Source organism: Fistularia commersonii, chromosome 17 (genome assembly GCF_037954325.1).
Source record: "Fistularia commersonii isolate RoL2024-O1a breed Wild chromosome 17, RoL_Fcom_v1.0, whole genome shotgun sequence".
Classification (NCBI taxonomy): Eukaryota; Metazoa; Chordata; class Actinopteri; order Syngnathiformes; family Fistulariidae; genus Fistularia; species Fistularia commersonii.
In genome coordinates, this window is record NC_141300.1 from 8,224,718 (window position 1) to 8,242,921 (window position 18,204).

An 18,204-nucleotide genomic window follows, 5' to 3' on the forward strand; every position below is an offset into this window, starting at 1 on the left:
CTGAAGACGTTTACATCACACTCGGGATTCATTCGTTGCCAAGAACAGCTCATATCACCAGCAATGCCATACACACATTTATTATCTTTATTTTATTGGATTTATTATTCGTAATACTTGACAAGGCTTGATGTGAATCCTTTTTAATATGATGTTGACCAGAGAATTTCAGTGTGGTGTAGAGAAATACCCATTTTTCACTTTTTTTTATCTTTCAGGCGGAATAAATGATGAGCAACCACGAAATGGGTAAATGTATTTCATATATTATGCACAAATTATATATTGGGAGGGGCCCAAACCATTGACAGATGATTAGTTGAAAACCAAGTTATAAAAATGCAGTGTAAAAAGGAAAATGATGAAGAAAAAAACATCCTCCCTTCCATAGGTGAATGTTGTTTCAGTCTGAAAATCAAATACATTCAGTCTAAAAATGAGAAAATAATAAAAACCAATTTGGAAATCAGCAAATGCTAACCTGTATTTAAAATACTATATAAAAAAGATTATTTAAATAACCTGAAATCAAAACACTCCCCGATTACAAAGAATACAATCTGTTGTTTCATCTGTGTTTGTCAAATAATGAAACGAGAACTTTGGAGGCCTTGGAGCCCTTGACAACTGAGATGATAATTGGTGCCTTCAGTGTGAGTTTTACCGTTCAATTATAATATAGTGTCAGCACTATAAATATTAACCTCATACACATTCCTGGTAGCTCTTTATCCAAATCAGTGGCTTGACTGAGAAGTAAATCCCTCCTCCACACCTTGTGCCCGACAGCTATTCTATCTCTCTTTTTTTTTCTTTTTTAGACAAAACAAAGCGTGAATCTGAGTCAACACCTCTACAGGCCAATAAGGTGTGAGATTAAGCTTCATTTGAACTTTTTGCACTGCGGGCTATAGATGGGATGGAGCAGAGCTCCTCCCCCTGACTTATGTGTTTGGACAAAAGCTTTGTCCTTTGGGCGTCAGGGCCGTTACGTGGACATTATCAGTAGAACCAAGCCACTGGATCTTTATTTGAGACTGAATAATAAGACATGTCACTCAAAAAAAGTCTTCCCCAACAGAGCCCAAAAGGTAAGTGTTTTTCAATGATTGGTAATAATTTGATATTAAAGACATTGCAGTTCAATTTCTCATCAAGTTCATTGTATTTAATGCAATTCTTTTGTAATACATGAATTTGACTAAAAGATTCCAGAATTTTAGATCATCAAAGAAATTAATATCTCCAATTAAAACCCCCAAATAAGACTGATGTTATATGCAGACGTTCATTCACGCGCTTGCTAATTTTACAACCTTGGCAATATCATTGGTTTCTCACCACAGTTTAGGCTCTTTTATCTCTTATATTATTTCACAAATTAATCTTATTATAAGAGGGCAGCCAAGTGTTAAATCCAAACATACAATCATTATTCATGTTTCTTGGCCAGTGGGTGGATGTTGCCCACTGATATCAACGATTTCTTTTAGACAAATAAGGATCACTCAATTTGGGGGATTTAAAATCATTGTTAAAATGTCCAAAACTTAGGAGAAGAGTTTTTATGGCCTCTAGCAATTTTGTAGAAACTCATCAAGCTTTTGTCACCGGACTGCATGAACATCAGGGTGACAATGTGCGTGCATACCAACATATTCTGTCACCGCCATGTATGTGAATAAGCAGTACATACCCCCTAAAGAAAGAAATGGGAAATAATAAAAAAGCCACTAGTAAAACAATAATGATTCTCCTGCATTTTCTTCAAAGTAATGTTTAGTCACTCTTTAAAGTCTCATCTGTTTTGCTCTGCCCCAGCGAGACAGCTGCCCAAAATTTTCCATTGTTCAACTCACACAGGAAGAGATGAACCAGCAGCTAATCTAGTCCTTTGTCTCGGTGCCCAGAGACAACAGACAATATCTACTGCATTTCAGGGGAACAACTGCTCAAATTCAACCAGACTTTCTTAATATTGAATATTTTATTGACATTCAGCTCAGACTAACACACATGATAACCACTGACAAGTTTCTCAGTACAGTGACTCGTGTTAAATACGATATTCTCTTCATACCACCTGTTAAAGCAATTTCATTAAATTTCTTTCATTTTTTATTTTCTTTTCTAGCTCAGTGGGGCATTCACAGTTATCTAGTAGGTATGTTCCTTATGATTAACTGCGCTGGACCAGTTACATCCATTTATGCACCTCCAATGCCAAATGGTCTGCGCTCCGCTTTCTCTGCCACACAAACCAATAGTGTAATGTGCGGCAAGCAGAAGGCCGTGACTTTCAACAGGCTCATGGTCAACATCGGAGGGGATTTCAGTCCAGAAACTGGCCACTTCCGATGCCGTATTCCCGGGGCCTATTATTTCTCATTCTCTGTTGGGAAATATCCCAACAAAATGCTCTCTGTCATGCTGGTGAAAAATGGACAAGAGGTGCAGGCAATGGCATTTGATGACTACCGAAAGAAAGGAAGGAAAGTGCAAAGTCAAAGCATAATGATCAGTTTGGAGGAAATGGACACGGTGTGGCTGCTTTTGCAACGGAGTCCACAGTATGCTTTGTACAGCAATGCTGGCCCGTATATCACCTTCTCTGGTTACCTAGTCTACCCTGATGTCTCCTCAGCTGGCTATATCAGTAACCACCTCACTCCATCGTGGCCATCCTACCCAAACTGCCCGCCACTGGCCAGGGGTCAGGAGCTGATGCAGCCGCGGTCTGCTTTCTCAGTTGCACGGACATCTACTTTCCTAGGTCGCAGTGACAAGCGTCAGCCGAAGACACCTCTGACCTTTGATGTGGAATATGTCAACATTGGGGGCCATTTTAACAAATCATCAGGGCTGTTCACCTGTCACTACCCGGGGGCCTACTACTTTGCTTTCACCGTGGGCAAACATCCACGAAAGGCTGTTTCTGTGAAACTGATGACAGGGAAGGGTGTGGTGCAGGCCATGGTGTTTGACGAGGACATGTCGAAGAGACGGGAGATGCAAAGTCAGAGCTTGCTGCTGTCCCTCCATCAGGGCGACAGTGTGTGGTTGCACAGTCAGCAGGAGGAGCGCTTTGCCATTTACAGCAACCAAGGAAAGTACACCACCTTTTCTGGCTTCCTGGTCTATCCTGACGCCGACACACTCATGCCTACCTTAACCCAGGACAGAACCTACATCTAAATATTACATATACAACTACTGTAAAAGACCATAATACTCTGTAAGTAATTTTGTAGAAATTAGTTCATTTAAGCAGGAAAAAAAATCCCCATGTTTTCAATTCTTTTGTCTTTTAATTTGTATTTTATTTTTTCATTAATTTTTTTATATTTTGATATAATTTAATGCTATAACACATTATGAATGCTACCCACAAGATGGTGCTATGATGCAATCATGTAGACGTGCATACACAGTACACAGCAAACACTTGCAAGAGATACGAAAAGAATTGTATATCATTAGACATTTTTTCATAGAAATTTTTCCATTATTCTTTATACAAAAAAGTCTTTTTAAGCACATTTTCACAGCATGTCAACTGAAATTAATGACCACTGCTTGGACTGAGGATGATTGTAAACAAACCTTAGCTTATTTACCATTTATGTTGCTTCTGCTTTACACAGAATAAAATAAGAGATCTAGATGGTGAATGTTACATGTGCAAACCTTTACTGTGAATAATATATCTGTTTTTATGTTGTGTATGCAATGTAGGCAAAACTTAATAAAATAATGCACTTAATGCAACTGTTCCATCGAGTCCCTCTTCAACTTCATTTAGTTTTGTAGAAATGGTGCTGAAAAGTAAAATGCTCCAATAACTGGTGTCATCTTTGTTGTAACATATTACTAAACCTCAGTAAATGTCTGATTGAGTGGGTGCTTAAACCTCTGCAGGAACCCCCCCTCCCAGCCTGAATAAAAACCATTGTATTGTATGAAAATAGTGATTTAAAAGGCATGGAAACATTTAAACATGACCATGAAATAGAGGAAAAGCCAAATATTAAATAAGATGATGAAGTATTATTCTATTTGTAAGAAATTGCAGACAGCAAGTGTTAACATTCTTTGTAAATGAAAATAATTTTTAAACATGCGCATTCATGTCATCATGGCCAGTGAGAGGTTTGAATGACATGTAACAATTTTGCTGTTATTGTATGTTATTAAAAGAAATATTTTTTTGTTGCATGATGTCTGTAGAGAAGAAAAATCTCCAAAATTGTAACTTTTTGCATCAAATAATAGCAAGAACTGTAAAAATTCACAAGTACAAATAAACACAGTTATTGCCAAATTTGTAAACCACCCAGTAAGTCAACACCCAACGAATGCAACCCAATTTTCTTTAAATCAGGCAACACAAAGGCAAAGAGTTGCACTGGAGTTTCACTCTACATCCACATCCAATACATGGTGTATATGAACTGTGGCTGGACCAGGACTTTATCTTGCAAGTTGTGAGTTATCTTTAAGCTTCCCAAAAACTACAGCTTGGGTCACTGCACGTCCCAGATCTCGCAGAGCAGCGGGGTGAATTTGTGGTCATTCATTCTCCAGGATGTGAGCATTTCTGCATGATAGTGGTTGAGTGTTCTTAACTCAGTCAGTCTTCCCAGGAGACGAGCAAAATATTGTGGCTCCTGTGAATGATGCAGGACACACATCTTCCTTAGCAAGTCCAGCAGGGGCTCCTGAAGTGTCTCAACAGCCGCCGGGTCCTTCACATATGGCCGGTCTAAAGAATAAAAGAATGAGTTTCACTATCAAACATTGCATTAGCTGAAAAGCAAACTGAAAACTAAGAAGAAAGCCTATAACAATCTGCTGGGCCACATAAATAGTTGCAGACCAGTTGTGTGGGTACTTGCCTGGAGTCAGGATGGTTATGGCGGTGAGGAGGGCCTGTTCCTCCTGCAACATGTGGAATTCACCGATGCTTTTGTAAAAGTTGAACATCGGAGTAATAAATTCCTCAGATATGCCTGAAGAAATTGACAATCACAAAGACCAAGATTATAACCTGAGCTTGAAATTGTTGTTGGACACCTGATTTCATGTTATCTATGTAATTTGGAGTGGAAATTCAGATTTTTCTCTGTGTGTGAGCATTTATGACTAAAAGGGGGGCAGGGGGTATGGTGGGAGGAGTTGTTAAGGAAACCTCAGACAAGCAAAATCTTTTTTCCCTGGTTGATTTTTCAAGTGTTAGAATTGTTGCACTAAACCATTTGGCACTTTCACCGACCCACAACACCGTTCTGAGATCCGCCTGAGCCAGATCAATGCACACACACACCAGATCCATCTGCACCCTGCAAACCACCCGGAGAGACTGAACAATCGAGTTGCTGCAAAACAAGTCCTTACTGAGATTCAAGATTGAAAGTATTTAATGTCATATGTGCTGTCTAGACATCTGTTTCCCCGTACAATGAAATTCTTATTTTGCTGTCCACAGTGAACCCAGATAGCTAGCAAAAGAAACAAATAACATTTACGAACCCTATCATTTTGGACCGACACCCAACTCCAACTACGGCATTTATACATCAGAAACACCTCACGGTCTATTACAATTGATGAAGCATCTTGGTTGAGAGGTTCAACATCTTCAAGAAAGAAGAAAAACAAAGTCCTTTTGCCAGACTGAGAAAATTTGACAATGTTTCAGCATAATCTGGATGACTGGGAACCTTCATAGACACCAGAACACCTTGTACTACATTCCTCCATGTGAGTTTTCATATTTGCATTTTCAAAAGCACATATTGTTTTTATATCATGTTATGCAACATTTGCGTGTTGTTGCACTTCTAGCCAAAAATGCATATTCATCTTTATCCATCACCTCTAATTTTTTTTCAGGTCAGAAGAGGAAGCACGGGTGCGATTTGATTTGACCTATTCATTTCATTTTATATTTGGGAACCTCTTTCATCACAGATATATTTAGCAGTAGACACAAATTTGCTGAGGATCGGACATCATGCAGAAATACTCTCCCAATGCACTTTAGGGAAATCCAGCAGGAAAATTGTCCTCCGTTTAAGTGCTTTTATGAATAGCAAGTATCTGCCATGACAAATGTTTTAAATCATTGCACATCATTGCCCGTATATTTGCTTTTGCAATACTAATTGAAATTATCAATGAACATCAACATTTGAGCCCTACTGACACCAAGCATTTATCATGTGTACTATTTCCTTCTTCATAGCCTCTTCAAAGTAGCAGTGGATGCCAGTTTGTTCGGATACCCATCATCAAGCATTCAGAAATGCCAGAGGGGCTCAGATGGTGAAAGTAAACAATAGCATTTCGATGTTTTGATAAGGAACAATGGACTCTTTTGACAGCTTTGCTTCCTTTTTCTCGCAGACTGGCCTTTAGTGTGAATATCTTTCAACCCCACTATTCACACAGGAACGGCGCTAAGGGACCAAATGAAAAACACACCCTCCATCACTGCCATCGCTGTCTGTCTAACCCTCCAACCTGGTTGACATGATGACACCTCTAATTTATAAAAGGTCTTTTTCTTTTTTACACACACTGACGGTCAGTATTATAAGTATTATTTATATATATACATTGTTTGTGCAAACCAGATATTACAATATCTATTTTTGGTAGTGAACTGAAATAAAAACAAGGCTGCTGGGAAGATTTGTGTGTGTATGTGTGTGTGTGTGTGTGTGTGTGTGTGTGTGTGTGTGTGTGTGTGTGTGTGTGTGGGTGTGTGTGTGTGTGAGTCAAACCCACACTTGTTCAGTGATCAACAGGTCAGTCTGTATCTCACAGCTGCGTTACTTAATTCGGGACGATCAATTATTGATAGGGAGTCTAACTAAAATACCTGTTAAACTTATGGTTGAATCAATTATACTATAGTAATGCACTTGACCCTACGGGTATATTTTCTCTACGCCCACAACAGACTGTAACAGCGTTTGAATTTCTCCAACTTTATCAAAGTATTGTATATATTGTGTTTCACTATCATCAGATAAAAGAAACAATGAACTTGACTCACCACTCCTGCGTATCCTGTCTTCTAAGACGCCGGCTTGTCCACTGGGCATTTTCCTGCAGAAAACTTGTGCAGAACGCAAAAACATAGCTTCCACTGCCGAGCCCTTCAGCAGAGCGATCTGATCTTCATGATCCAGTGACAGAAAGCCTGAAGTGGCATCAAATAATGTTTTTTTAGCCGGTCTTTTCTACTTTTTCTTCCCCCTTCAGGGGTTGCCGTGCCAAAGCATCTGCCCCCATCTAATCCTACCCTTGATATCCTCTTCTCTCATACCAAGTAACTTCAGGTTCCCTTTTTCTCTACCAGAAAATTCACTATTACTCTTCTGAACATGTGCAAACCTTCTCAGTGGCCTCTCTGACTAAATTTATGGTCTTTATGATTTCTAAAAACGATCCATCAGGACAAAAGCAGGACCCGGTACCCATCAGCCACCCATGGTTACTTAAGTTCCTGACATTTTTCAGCACTCTAATGAAGGACATCACAAAAGTCCTTCCACCTCAGTTTTTGAAAACTGAGTTTTTTTTGGGGGGGCTTCTTTGGTTCTTTGTGACAGCAAACTAAAAATCTAATGGATTTTATCCAAACAAGAATCCTAGGGTTGACATCTGGGGCTTTGGCCTCAAGCTTCCGCTCCCCCTCCCACATTATATCCTCATTTTATTTATTTCAGTTATGTTTCTTTGAACTTTTAGCAGATTTTGAGAGAATTTCCAAGCCTTTTTTTTGAGATGGTGGGTTAATTTTTTACTGTTTCTTGGTAATTTGCAAAATAGAAAAGTAATCATAATTGTAGTGAATGGGTAATTTCTTTATCATATTGAGGTAGTATCCCTTTTTATCATTTTAAGAATTGCCAATAAGATACAGTATTCCTAATCAATATCTATCTTTAAATGCTTACTAATACTTGTCCTCTGTCTTTGTCTTTCAGTCACTCAAAGTGTAACGGATAAAAGAAAATGGAAAAATACCTGGAATATTTTTTGTAAACTCCACCAGAACTTGGACTTGACTTGTTGCCATTTCCGTCAATAGGACAAAGTTTTCCTCTGCACTGTAATGTTCTTGTAGCTGGCGAGGCCCAAAAATGTTAACAGTTTAAACATATAAAAATTTTGCTGAAGTTTTTTTCAACAATTGAAAGTGATATCAAGAGGAATATACCAGCTTTTTGGCCACATCTTGAGGAATTTGGTGTCTGTTGTAGGCATCTACGATGACTCTCATGAGCTCCCTCTGGTCTTGTGTAATTTCAACTTTTTCCTGGATGAAAAGAAAAACCAAGCAGAAGCAGTACGCTTAGGGATGTGCAACATTAGTCCTATTCAATTTGCATGACATAATCAATGATATTAGATATTAATATCTCAAGATCATAAGGTACATATGTTTCCAAAAGTTAAATACAGCTTCATTACTAACTACAAATTTGAATTTGTATTTGAAATTATGATTCATCTTAACATGAGATAAAATATATATTTAATGTAGACCTCGAATAAGAAAGAGCAGTTTACATAGATTTCTAAGGTTTATTGGAATACCATCAAACTCTGAAAGAGTGCAGAAATTGAGATATTATCTACCAGTGATGATAACAAACTGAAGAACTGTTGGAGAGTGAAGCACTCTTTGCATGTCAAAACAACTAATTCTTTAAGTATTTAAAATACATTTTCATGTATAATTAGTCTATATGATTAAGAAAGTGTCTTAGAAAGATATCTTCAAAATGTCCAAAAAATGTATGAAAACAGAGCAAAAAATGACAAGGGTTTCTCTGCTCCTACGAAATAGACTACAACTGACAACAGTTAACGATCAGAAAAGAAAACATTTATATAAAATTAAAGAAAAATTTCTTTATGTATGTTTGGTTTTTTTGTTTTCTTAATTGAAATTTGTGCCAATACTTTGCAAAAAAGAATTCTGCACATTTGTGAATATTGTTCTTCAGTGTCTGGGGTTTAATTTATTTTGATGTACTCGAAATGTGAATTTCAAACTGCATTTCAATATTTGCACTACAATACTACAATAAAAACTGAAAAGGTGATTTTTGTGCTTTTTGAGGAATATTGGTACACAGATATGCAGTATTCCTCTTACAAGCAGACTCAGTGATCTGTGATTGTTTTACCTTTGGTTGTTTGGTGGTCGAGGTGACCTGCTTGTGGTCCATGTTTTCGGCCCCCTCTAGTTCATCTCCAGTCGACTCTCCCGGTGACGCCTTGCTATTCTTCCGCAGCCTTTTTGATTTACACTGGATTTCGGTGAGTAAGCCTACCAGCATTGATAAAGGCATCACTGTGTTGTAAATTCTGGATGATGTAAATCTCTGAGACACCTGTGAAAAATCTATATTCAGAGTCACTGGACTTTCAATTAGCATTTTCAATTTTAGGTTGTTTTTTTTTTTTTTTGAAATGCTTGTAATATTTTTTAATGTTCTTAAATATTTCAGTTTGTCTTTATGGTATCTTTTTTGTATCAGGAAAACCTGAATGAAAACTGACATTTCACTTGACTGTCATTTTTATTACACAACTACTGCAATAATTTAAGACACAGCATGAGTTTGAAAAAAGTGTCATTTGTTGTGTCTTTGATGCATCAGCAGCACGATCTACCTGCAATATTCATCACAAATTCACTGCACTATTTATGAACAACAGGGGCCAACTTTGTCCTCTCTATTGGTTTGAGTAACAGTTTTTGACAGATTAATTAAATTTCCCCAAGAAACCCAAAGGAAAGTATTTTCTCACATAATCAAACTGAAGCAACATGGTAAATCCTTACAACAATTTTAATTTTAATATAAACATGTCTAATTACAAACTAAATTCCGAAGCAAAAGTAGATTAATGTGGTGGTGATTACTCTCAAATGTCACTTGTGGTGTTTAATTTTAACTTCTATTCCCGTAACAGTAACAAAAGCAGGGCCTTCCTGGTTGTTGTTTGATAGGAGACATTCAATCCTCTTGCAAAATTCAGGACGCCATGTCAGAATAGAAAACAAGGGATGCCCTCGGCAAGGACTGTTCAGCGTGTGCATGACAGTCGTTTGTCACGAAATCTTCCTTTGCTAAATTAATGATAGGAGCGGAATAAATGAATAAGCAGAGATACTCACATTCTGCCAGCATACCCATCTCCTTGCATTTTCTTAGTCGGCACTCCTGGCATTTCCGGCGCATGTACATGTCCATCTCACAGTTCCCACCACTCTTGCATTTGTACACTGCGTTCTTTGTGATGCTTCGTCTGAAGAAACCTGCACATTGTAGGTACAACAGAGCAGTCAGGAACCTCAACAGCATTGGATATGACGGATGTTTTGTGGAGTAACAATGAAATTTAAAGATTTTTCGCTTGAACATATTTCTATACTCTGTTAAGTGCATTATGGTAATCTTTACAGAGGGCAAAAATAATTTAGATATTTGCTATTTTGTATTACGCTGACATAAAAACAGACCACCTGAGGTATGCAAATCAATTGTCAAATCAAATCGATCGTATATCTGTTCTTTCAAGCTTGTTTTCCCCACCGAAAACATGTAGCCTGTGCATTTTTACTGTTTAGTCTTCTAGGTATTTGAATAAACTGATCTCAAAAGTTGTGTACAGTACTCACTCCTGTACTGGCATACAATGAAGAGACTCTGCTTTGACAACTGAGAAAGCAACTGAGCATCACACAAATCCACATGAAATATGAAATATACTTTCTGCTTATTACCCATTTTCCACATGTTCACCTGATGTCAGACCACGAGTATTCTGATTTTTGGGGAGAGTTCTCACAATAGTGTTGTTGAGGACACAATAGCTTTGTACATAATGATGTGATGGTATAGTTTTTAGGTTCTTTGCCAGCAAAACAATGATGTCCGCTGACATCAACACCCCTACCCTAGCCCCCCATATTTCAATACAAACTAAAATAAGCAATTGATTCAATATATATCAAACACATCTTTCTAAAATTGCATTATGGTTTTCCATGACATTTATGAATAACATTCAGCTATGTTTTTTTCATTCATTTACCATCTGAATCATCGAGTCCACAGTGACTTTGAACAAGGCACAGGGTTTAACCTGAATTGGTCACCTCCGACCAGGGCCTCCGGCGAGACATCCCTTTTCTACTCTCTCTTGACCAAAAAATTCTTCAAAACAGAAAAGTGAAATTCTTTCAAGCTATCTTGAACAAAGCATATTAAAATATAACAAAGAATGTTGCAGAAACTGATTGGTTACTGAAAATCATCACCCTGCAGACATGCTGATGCAGTCTACGTATACAGGTATATAAATGCTGTCTGTCAAGCTTTTATTTCAAGGACAACTTAATTCAAAATCCACATAATTTATTAATTTAAAATCACCATGCCAGCACAAGAGTGCAGGCAGACATGATGAGGTCATCACACCAACACGACACTGCAGCAGAACAAGGAGTCCTGTTGAGTGGGAGGATCGCTGGGGGAAATCCTTGTGTTGGATTCTAGATGGTAAACATCTTTAACTGTGCTAGTATCTGAGACTACAGTAAATGGTACATTTGTACAAACACCAATGTTTAGTTTATAAAAAAGTGCTGTGATCCCAGACAATCAGATATCCTTATGTCTTGGGACTTTTGAACACAGTATAGTTGCTTTGATGTAGTCAGAGCTCATACTTATAAAACCTCTTGAAGTGCCTTACCAAAAATAATCTCTGTTTAAAACTAAATTTTAAAACCCAATGATGTGACACAAAAGATTTATTTTTATAAATATCTTTGTGAAATGGACGGTGGATGTTCTGAGCCATGATAAATGATTTCCTTTTCTCCAGAAAAAGGGGATGAAGCACACAAAAGACTTTGGTTTGCTTGGCAAAGGAGTCTTGAATGAAACCTTGAAAACATATATACATATGATATGTATATGTATATATGCATATATATATATATATATATATATATATATATATATATATATATACACACACATGTTATTCATTCATTATTACATGAATGATATACATATACATATACATATACATATACATATACATATACATATACATATACATATACATATACATATATGAAGAACAACAGAATAGAATGCTATGGTTTACATTTCCAAAGTCACCAATGCGCAAAACAATTAGTAGAGTCTGGTTATTAGACATTCTGACTGGGAATATTAAGCACAACGACATGCATTTACTAAGCTCAGGTTGCTCCAGCATTGTACAGCAGTAAGGTGAGACGGAACTCAATCTTGCTGGAGAACCAGACAGAAGCCAAGTAGACCTCGACCTCTTCTCAGTCAAACGACATGGCGGGCCAATCGCTGCAACGTCGGCATTGTCCAACCACAGGGTGTGGAATTACACTTACACCATTCAACCTGTTGTTCGCTGGGAATCAACGTTATATCTATGCAAATAAAACAAAAGGAGATGCAAAGCTCGTAAACGGTGGTATTTTTATAGCCACGCCAGATAGTGCATTGTCACTTGGTCCACCACTTAAGTTAGGACATGAATATACCAAGATAAGATAAGATAAGATAAGATAAGATAAGATAATACATCATATCTATCATACTATTGTGCACTCCTTACCTCACTTGTTGCTAAGACACTTATAGTTTTATCACTGCTTACTAAGACACTTTATAGTTTCACTGAGACACTTTATAGTTTATAGTTTATTTTATTTCTAATTCTGCCTTTCTTTTATTATTTATTAATGTTATATTTTTCTGTAACTCTGGCACAGCAATTTCCTTCAGGATTAATAAAGTTGTTCTTATTCTTATTCTTATTCTTATAAGATAAAATATACCTTATTGATCCCCATAGGGGAAATTCATTTGCAGTGCATATATAATGGATTATTAGGCAATTCTGACTCACAGATAAAACAAATGTCACTTTCATGTCCTAGGGACATTAGATATCCATTAAACCCTCAGCAAAAGTCTATGAGCGAGGGGTTAGATATGCCATTAACGCTATATTTAATACTCCATATTCTATTTTTCATGTTTTCAAAGCATGGAGTTGGAGCCACATGCCATTCATAATGACATGGATGTTTAATATTATAAATTATTACTTATAAATTATTAATTGTTAATCTAGCTTTTACACAACCAAGATTTCTCACGACTCTGAAAATGTCTTGGTGATACCTTGAATTATTATTTACTCTTGCCCGTGTCATTTGCCTCAGCATCAGTGTCATCTACTTCAACCACTGGGGCTTTAGCAAAAACCTTCGTATGTGTTATTGAAAGTTAAAGCAAGTGCTCTTGTAGATGTCAAATTTTGGTCTCTTTTAAAAATAAATGCAAAATTGCAGTAAACATAGGATAGAGACAAGGAATCAGAACTGAGCTTTGTGATAAATCTAGCCTTTGTGCCCGTTAGATATCTTTGGTTTAGGCTGGGGTACCTTTCAACATCCTTTTTTTTACTGCTCCTCAGTTCCTCTTCAGGTAAAATGTATCACCATAAACACGCAAAGTCTGTGCATGGTAACCTTTCTATGTGTGCTCTTGGTTTTGACCCTACAACGTCAAATAGCGCTCTTTCTTATTTGAAATCACTAAAAAATAAACACTTGAACGGGAATGCTGGAACTGACTTTTTCATTTTTCACATACTCCCTTCTCACCTTTACACCCCTCACAGGTGAGAGCATTGTAGTGGTATCCCGAGGCCTTGTCTCCGCAAACAACACACAGTTCCTCCCCTTTAATGCGTCCGGGCTGCGACATGTGCCGAGTCCTCTTGCACACAGGTGGCATCTCAGAGGACACCTCCTCCCTCTCCTCATAGCCACACTGGAGAGGTCCTTTTCTCAGTTCATATATCGCTGCGTGTGAATACCATTCATCCCCGTTGTACTGAGGGTAGTGGTTCTGAGTGGAGTAGTACGGTGTGGAGGACATGGTTGGCTCCATGGATGGATAATGCATGCTGGGATAGCCAGTGAAGGGTAATATGTCAGGATCATGCAGTAGGGGGCTGCCTTGATCTGCAAGGATATCTGTGGACAAGATAATGCAATTGAAGTGTTATTAAGTGATGTTTATTTACACAAAAAAAAAACACATAATCAAGCAGGTTCAGAACTGCATAAAAGATCTATTAGTTGTTTCTCTCGCTTTGAATGATTGGTAGAAGTAAAATACTAAATGAAGTTTTGGTTTCCTGTGAGAGGGACACTTGCGCGCTCGACTGTGTCATTTGTAAGTTGATTGTTTTGAATTTTAAAATTAGTCGGGAGGGAAAAAATAAGTGACATCCTCAAAGGACTGTGAGTCGCGGTTATTTTGAAATTTGAACGAAAGAAGGACGATTCTCTATATAATGATATACAATGCAACTTGTGTAAAAGTACACAGATGCACAAATGTATAAAATGGTTAAGTAAGTGTATTATCCTTCATCACGTTATCAATTATATCTCAACATCCAAATATGGTGCCACTTTTTGTTTTGAGGCTGTACAAACTTTAAAAAGACAGTAGTTTTTCAGCCTCTTGAAATCTGCTGCTTTCAGGATTCTGCAACAAACCATAGACAATGATTTAGAGCTCGTTGGTTTTGTTTCACATTGTTTTTTTTCTCTGATGTGCTTGACAGAGCAGACAACCACCGCTCGAGACGATGAACAGCAACGCAGCAATTTTTTTGAATTGTACCAGAAGTAGCTCTTCACTTTCACTCCCGCACAAATTTTGTGAGTGCTTGTCAGTTTAGTTTTGAGGCAGCTATGTGAATTTAAACAAAGAAGATTGGACAGGAACACAGTATAGTAAAAAAAATCATATCACTGCATTAATGTGACATATCACACAGGCCTCTATCATTTTTGGTGAATGTAGACATTATTCCTCTTAGCTCCTCCTTTCTAAGGGTGTAGGAGAACCTGCGATTAGTTTTTCATAATTGATCCTTGCTTTCCGCCATGAGTTGTCTTAATTTCAATTTCTTTCTTCACAATTTTACTTCTTTAATAAGAAGAAACATATTGTACCGACGTGCTTTTGTAACAAATACGTTGTCAAACAGCTTAAAAAAATGAAAATGTATGCCCTTCAAAAAAGACAACTATAGAATTCCAGTAACAATTTCATGTGGAAGCGAAAATATATAAGATAACACTATATGTTTTCCCTTCTGTTGAATCTATACAATATATGATAAACCCTGACTACAGATTAGGAAAAATCTATGTTTTTTTCTTTCCTGTAATAAGCTGCTGAATTGCAAATGGGCTTAACAGTAGTTGACTATCCGCACAAAACATACTGTAAAGCTACAAATGATTAACATCAAGCTTGCAAAGAGCACACAGTGTATTTTAGTGTGACATGTATGTCATTCCAAGCAAGTGGGCACTTTTGAAACCGACCCAAGAATGCTGACAGTATCTGGGAGAAATATCACAAGTGGGAAACATTCAATCAAAGAAAAATGATAATGTCCAAACAGAAAAGGACAACGTAACACTGACCTCTTGAAGACTCGGTTCGGATGCCAGCTGTCAGAGACTATTAATTCTAATTGTCACGGAAATGGCATGTTTGAAGTTCAACAAATTATTAAAGATATAAGAATCCATTTTCCTGTATCCAAATCAACTTTATTGCCAAAAACGTGAGAATGGCAGAGAGTGGAGTGGCATTGAGCTACTTGTTGCCTGCTTGAGAAATCTAAAGGAGCCCAAAGGTTGCCACAGCTACTCATTAACCAGAAAGTCACATTTCTTTATTACTGGTAGCTGGTTAATATGTAAATCTACACAATTGTGACTGGATATTGTGCATGAGCTGCTGTTTCAGTCATGCAAAATTGATGCTTGTATCTATTAAATAAGTAAGGATGCCGGCTAATCTCAACATATATTCAAGTACTTTTGCGGTCTTAACAGGTGGGGTTACGGCTCCATCAGATTGGGTTTGGGAATCCTGCACTGTGTCTGCTCCCTGATTGGCTGCTGTGGCAGAAAATAATCTAGATAATCAGAGAATAACCTAACTGTAATTTGCAGATATGCGACACCACTTTGGACAAGATTTTGATCATACTATTGCTGCACACATCTTAAAAAGACAATCTGTGTATGTGAGTTTGGACAGGAAATTACGCCGTTAAAAAAAAATTAAAATACATAAATAATGTTTCAAACAGTATATACAGTAATCCCAAAAGGAATTGCATGATAACATGACAACATTGATCTTGAAATAAGCCCATACTGTGTTGAAGCAATGTGATAATCATTACTTCTGCCTTATTCATTTTCATGCATTACTTTGCATATGAATTCATAGAGACTGTTTGATGCCAACAGGCTGCTTAAATCACAGAAGTGGTTGCATTGTCACTGAAAGCAATTTAGCTGACAGCTGCCTCACAGAGACACTGACATGTATTTAGACTCTTGGATGTATTTAAAAAACAAACAAATAGGATTTTGTGGAGGGAAAAAACTTACCAAAAAAGTGGGAACTCTCTGAGATGGAGAATTCATCACCGGGCGGAATTTGTAGCGACCCCACCACATCACTGTCATGACCGATCCACTCATTCATTCAGAATGTGTTTCTGAGTACTGGGCCAGGGAAAACAGGCTGAACTGCACTGCAGAAAAGTCACGTTTATTTTTACTTTTGCAATAAGAACGGTGTATTGAAACTTGAATCTGTTACATTTTCTTTCAGGTTTGCTGAACACAGAAATTATGCATGAGCCTCGACGTCACACACTCGACAAAGTGTTCTCCACCCCACACACACACACCCCCACACACACACACACAGGTAAGATGATGAGAGGTGGCAGATTAAGGTCAGGTCTAAAGAATGGCCTCCCTGACAGCTGCATATCTATATCTATATCTATATCTATATCTATATCTATATCTATATCTATATCTATATCTATATCTATATCTATATCTAAAATGTATCTACAGTATAAATATCTACATGTGTATATTCTCATGCAAAAATTCGCAAATCTATATCTATAGTCTATCTATTTGCAGATAGATAGACAGAAAGACAAAATAGATAGATAGATAGATAGATAGATAGATAGATAGATAGATAGATAGATAGATAGATAGATAGATAGATAGATAGATAGATAGATAGATGGATAGATAGATAGATAGATAGATAGATAGATAGATAGATAGATAGATAGATAGATAGATAGATAGATAGATAGATAGATAGATAGATAGATATCCTCAATTTGGAAAAAAACAAAAAGACTTGAAGATGAACTTTGAGCTGTCAAGACCAGAAAGTGGCAACAAGTGTATTAATTGCTTATCGGCTTAAACCGATACATTCTTTTAATTTAACTCTGTAATTTCCCCTGAGATCCAAAACCAACCTACCATGGTATGGGATCCTGGCATCTACTTTTTACAGCCCACACAGCACCTAACTTACTTACATGAGCCACAATGACATAATGTGGACTTATACAAATTCATGTGAACATGAAATGTGATCATACTCTACCCAGCAGCTCTTACCTCCTCCTGATCGAAATATTCCCACTGTTGGAACTCCTGCCTGCCACTTCAGCCGAATTTCCTGAAATCCACACCTCAAGCTACACCTCCATCAACATTGGCTTATAATTTATAATTATTTTATGTTAGTTTTGTCTGTACTCCAGAGTGGCATGCGAGACTGGTTGAGTCAGGGAGAAAGGGATTGTGGTTATTAATCCATTTGCCCATCCCTCTCCATGTCATCCCACCCCTCCAAACACACTTATCAAGAAAAAAAAATCCCTTTTTATCTCACCAAAGGGGGGCTGCCCCATGAATTCTCCTACAGCTCAAAATCCCACCCACCAGCACACACATAAACAGAGATGAAATACGCATCCATTTCTTGAGTGTGTTAACATACACACCTTTCCCAGAAATATTCTTGGATTTGTGAAATTTATAGGTTATCCTTAAAAACATATCACTTAGAATAAGGTCAAAGAAGACGAAACAGCAAGACTTGTATCTTAAGGGAAATGGAACCATGTGGCAATCATCTTTACCTGACTTGTTCTGGCCCTTGCGAAAGACATCATTTT

General features: G+C 37.4%; 2 protein-coding genes across 4 annotated transcripts; one reads left to right on the forward strand and one right to left on the reverse strand.

The window, feature by feature from the left end:
* The first annotated feature begins 1,000 nt into the window (after positions 1–1,000).
* On the forward strand, positions 1,001–3,195 carry c1qtnf13 (C1q and TNF related 13). Its single transcript, XM_086163898.1, has 2 exons — positions 1,001–1,091; positions 2,135–3,195. Exons 1-2 carry the CDS (start codon positions 1,052–1,054, stop codon positions 3,193–3,195), a joined length of 1,101 nt encoding a protein of 366 aa, XP_086020024.1. The 5' UTR covers positions 1,001–1,051.
* nr1h4 (nuclear receptor subfamily 1, group H, member 4) lies at positions 1,969–17,825 on the reverse strand. Of its 3 annotated transcripts, XM_086163895.1 has the most exons (10): positions 17,642–17,825; positions 16,589–16,734; positions 13,757–14,131; positions 10,205–10,345; positions 9,207–9,349; positions 8,231–8,329; positions 8,038–8,137; positions 7,061–7,207; positions 4,896–5,009; positions 1,969–4,762 (listed from the first exon to the last, which is right to left on the reverse strand). In XM_086163895.1, the coding sequence occupies exons 2-10, from the start codon at positions 16,683–16,685 to the stop codon at positions 4,524–4,526; spliced, it is 1,455 nt and encodes a 484-aa protein (XP_086020021.1). In that variant the 5' UTR covers positions 16,686–16,734; positions 17,642–17,825; the 3' UTR covers positions 1,969–4,523. The 3 variants fall into 3 exon arrangements, with proteins under 3 accessions (XP_086020021.1, XP_086020022.1, XP_086020023.1); XM_086163896.1 differs by lacking the exons at positions 16,589–16,734; positions 17,642–17,825 and adding an exon at positions 15,605–15,779; XM_086163897.1 differs by lacking the exons at positions 16,589–16,734; positions 17,642–17,825 and adding an exon at positions 14,600–14,615.
* Positions 17,826–18,204: the final 379 nt, after the last annotated feature.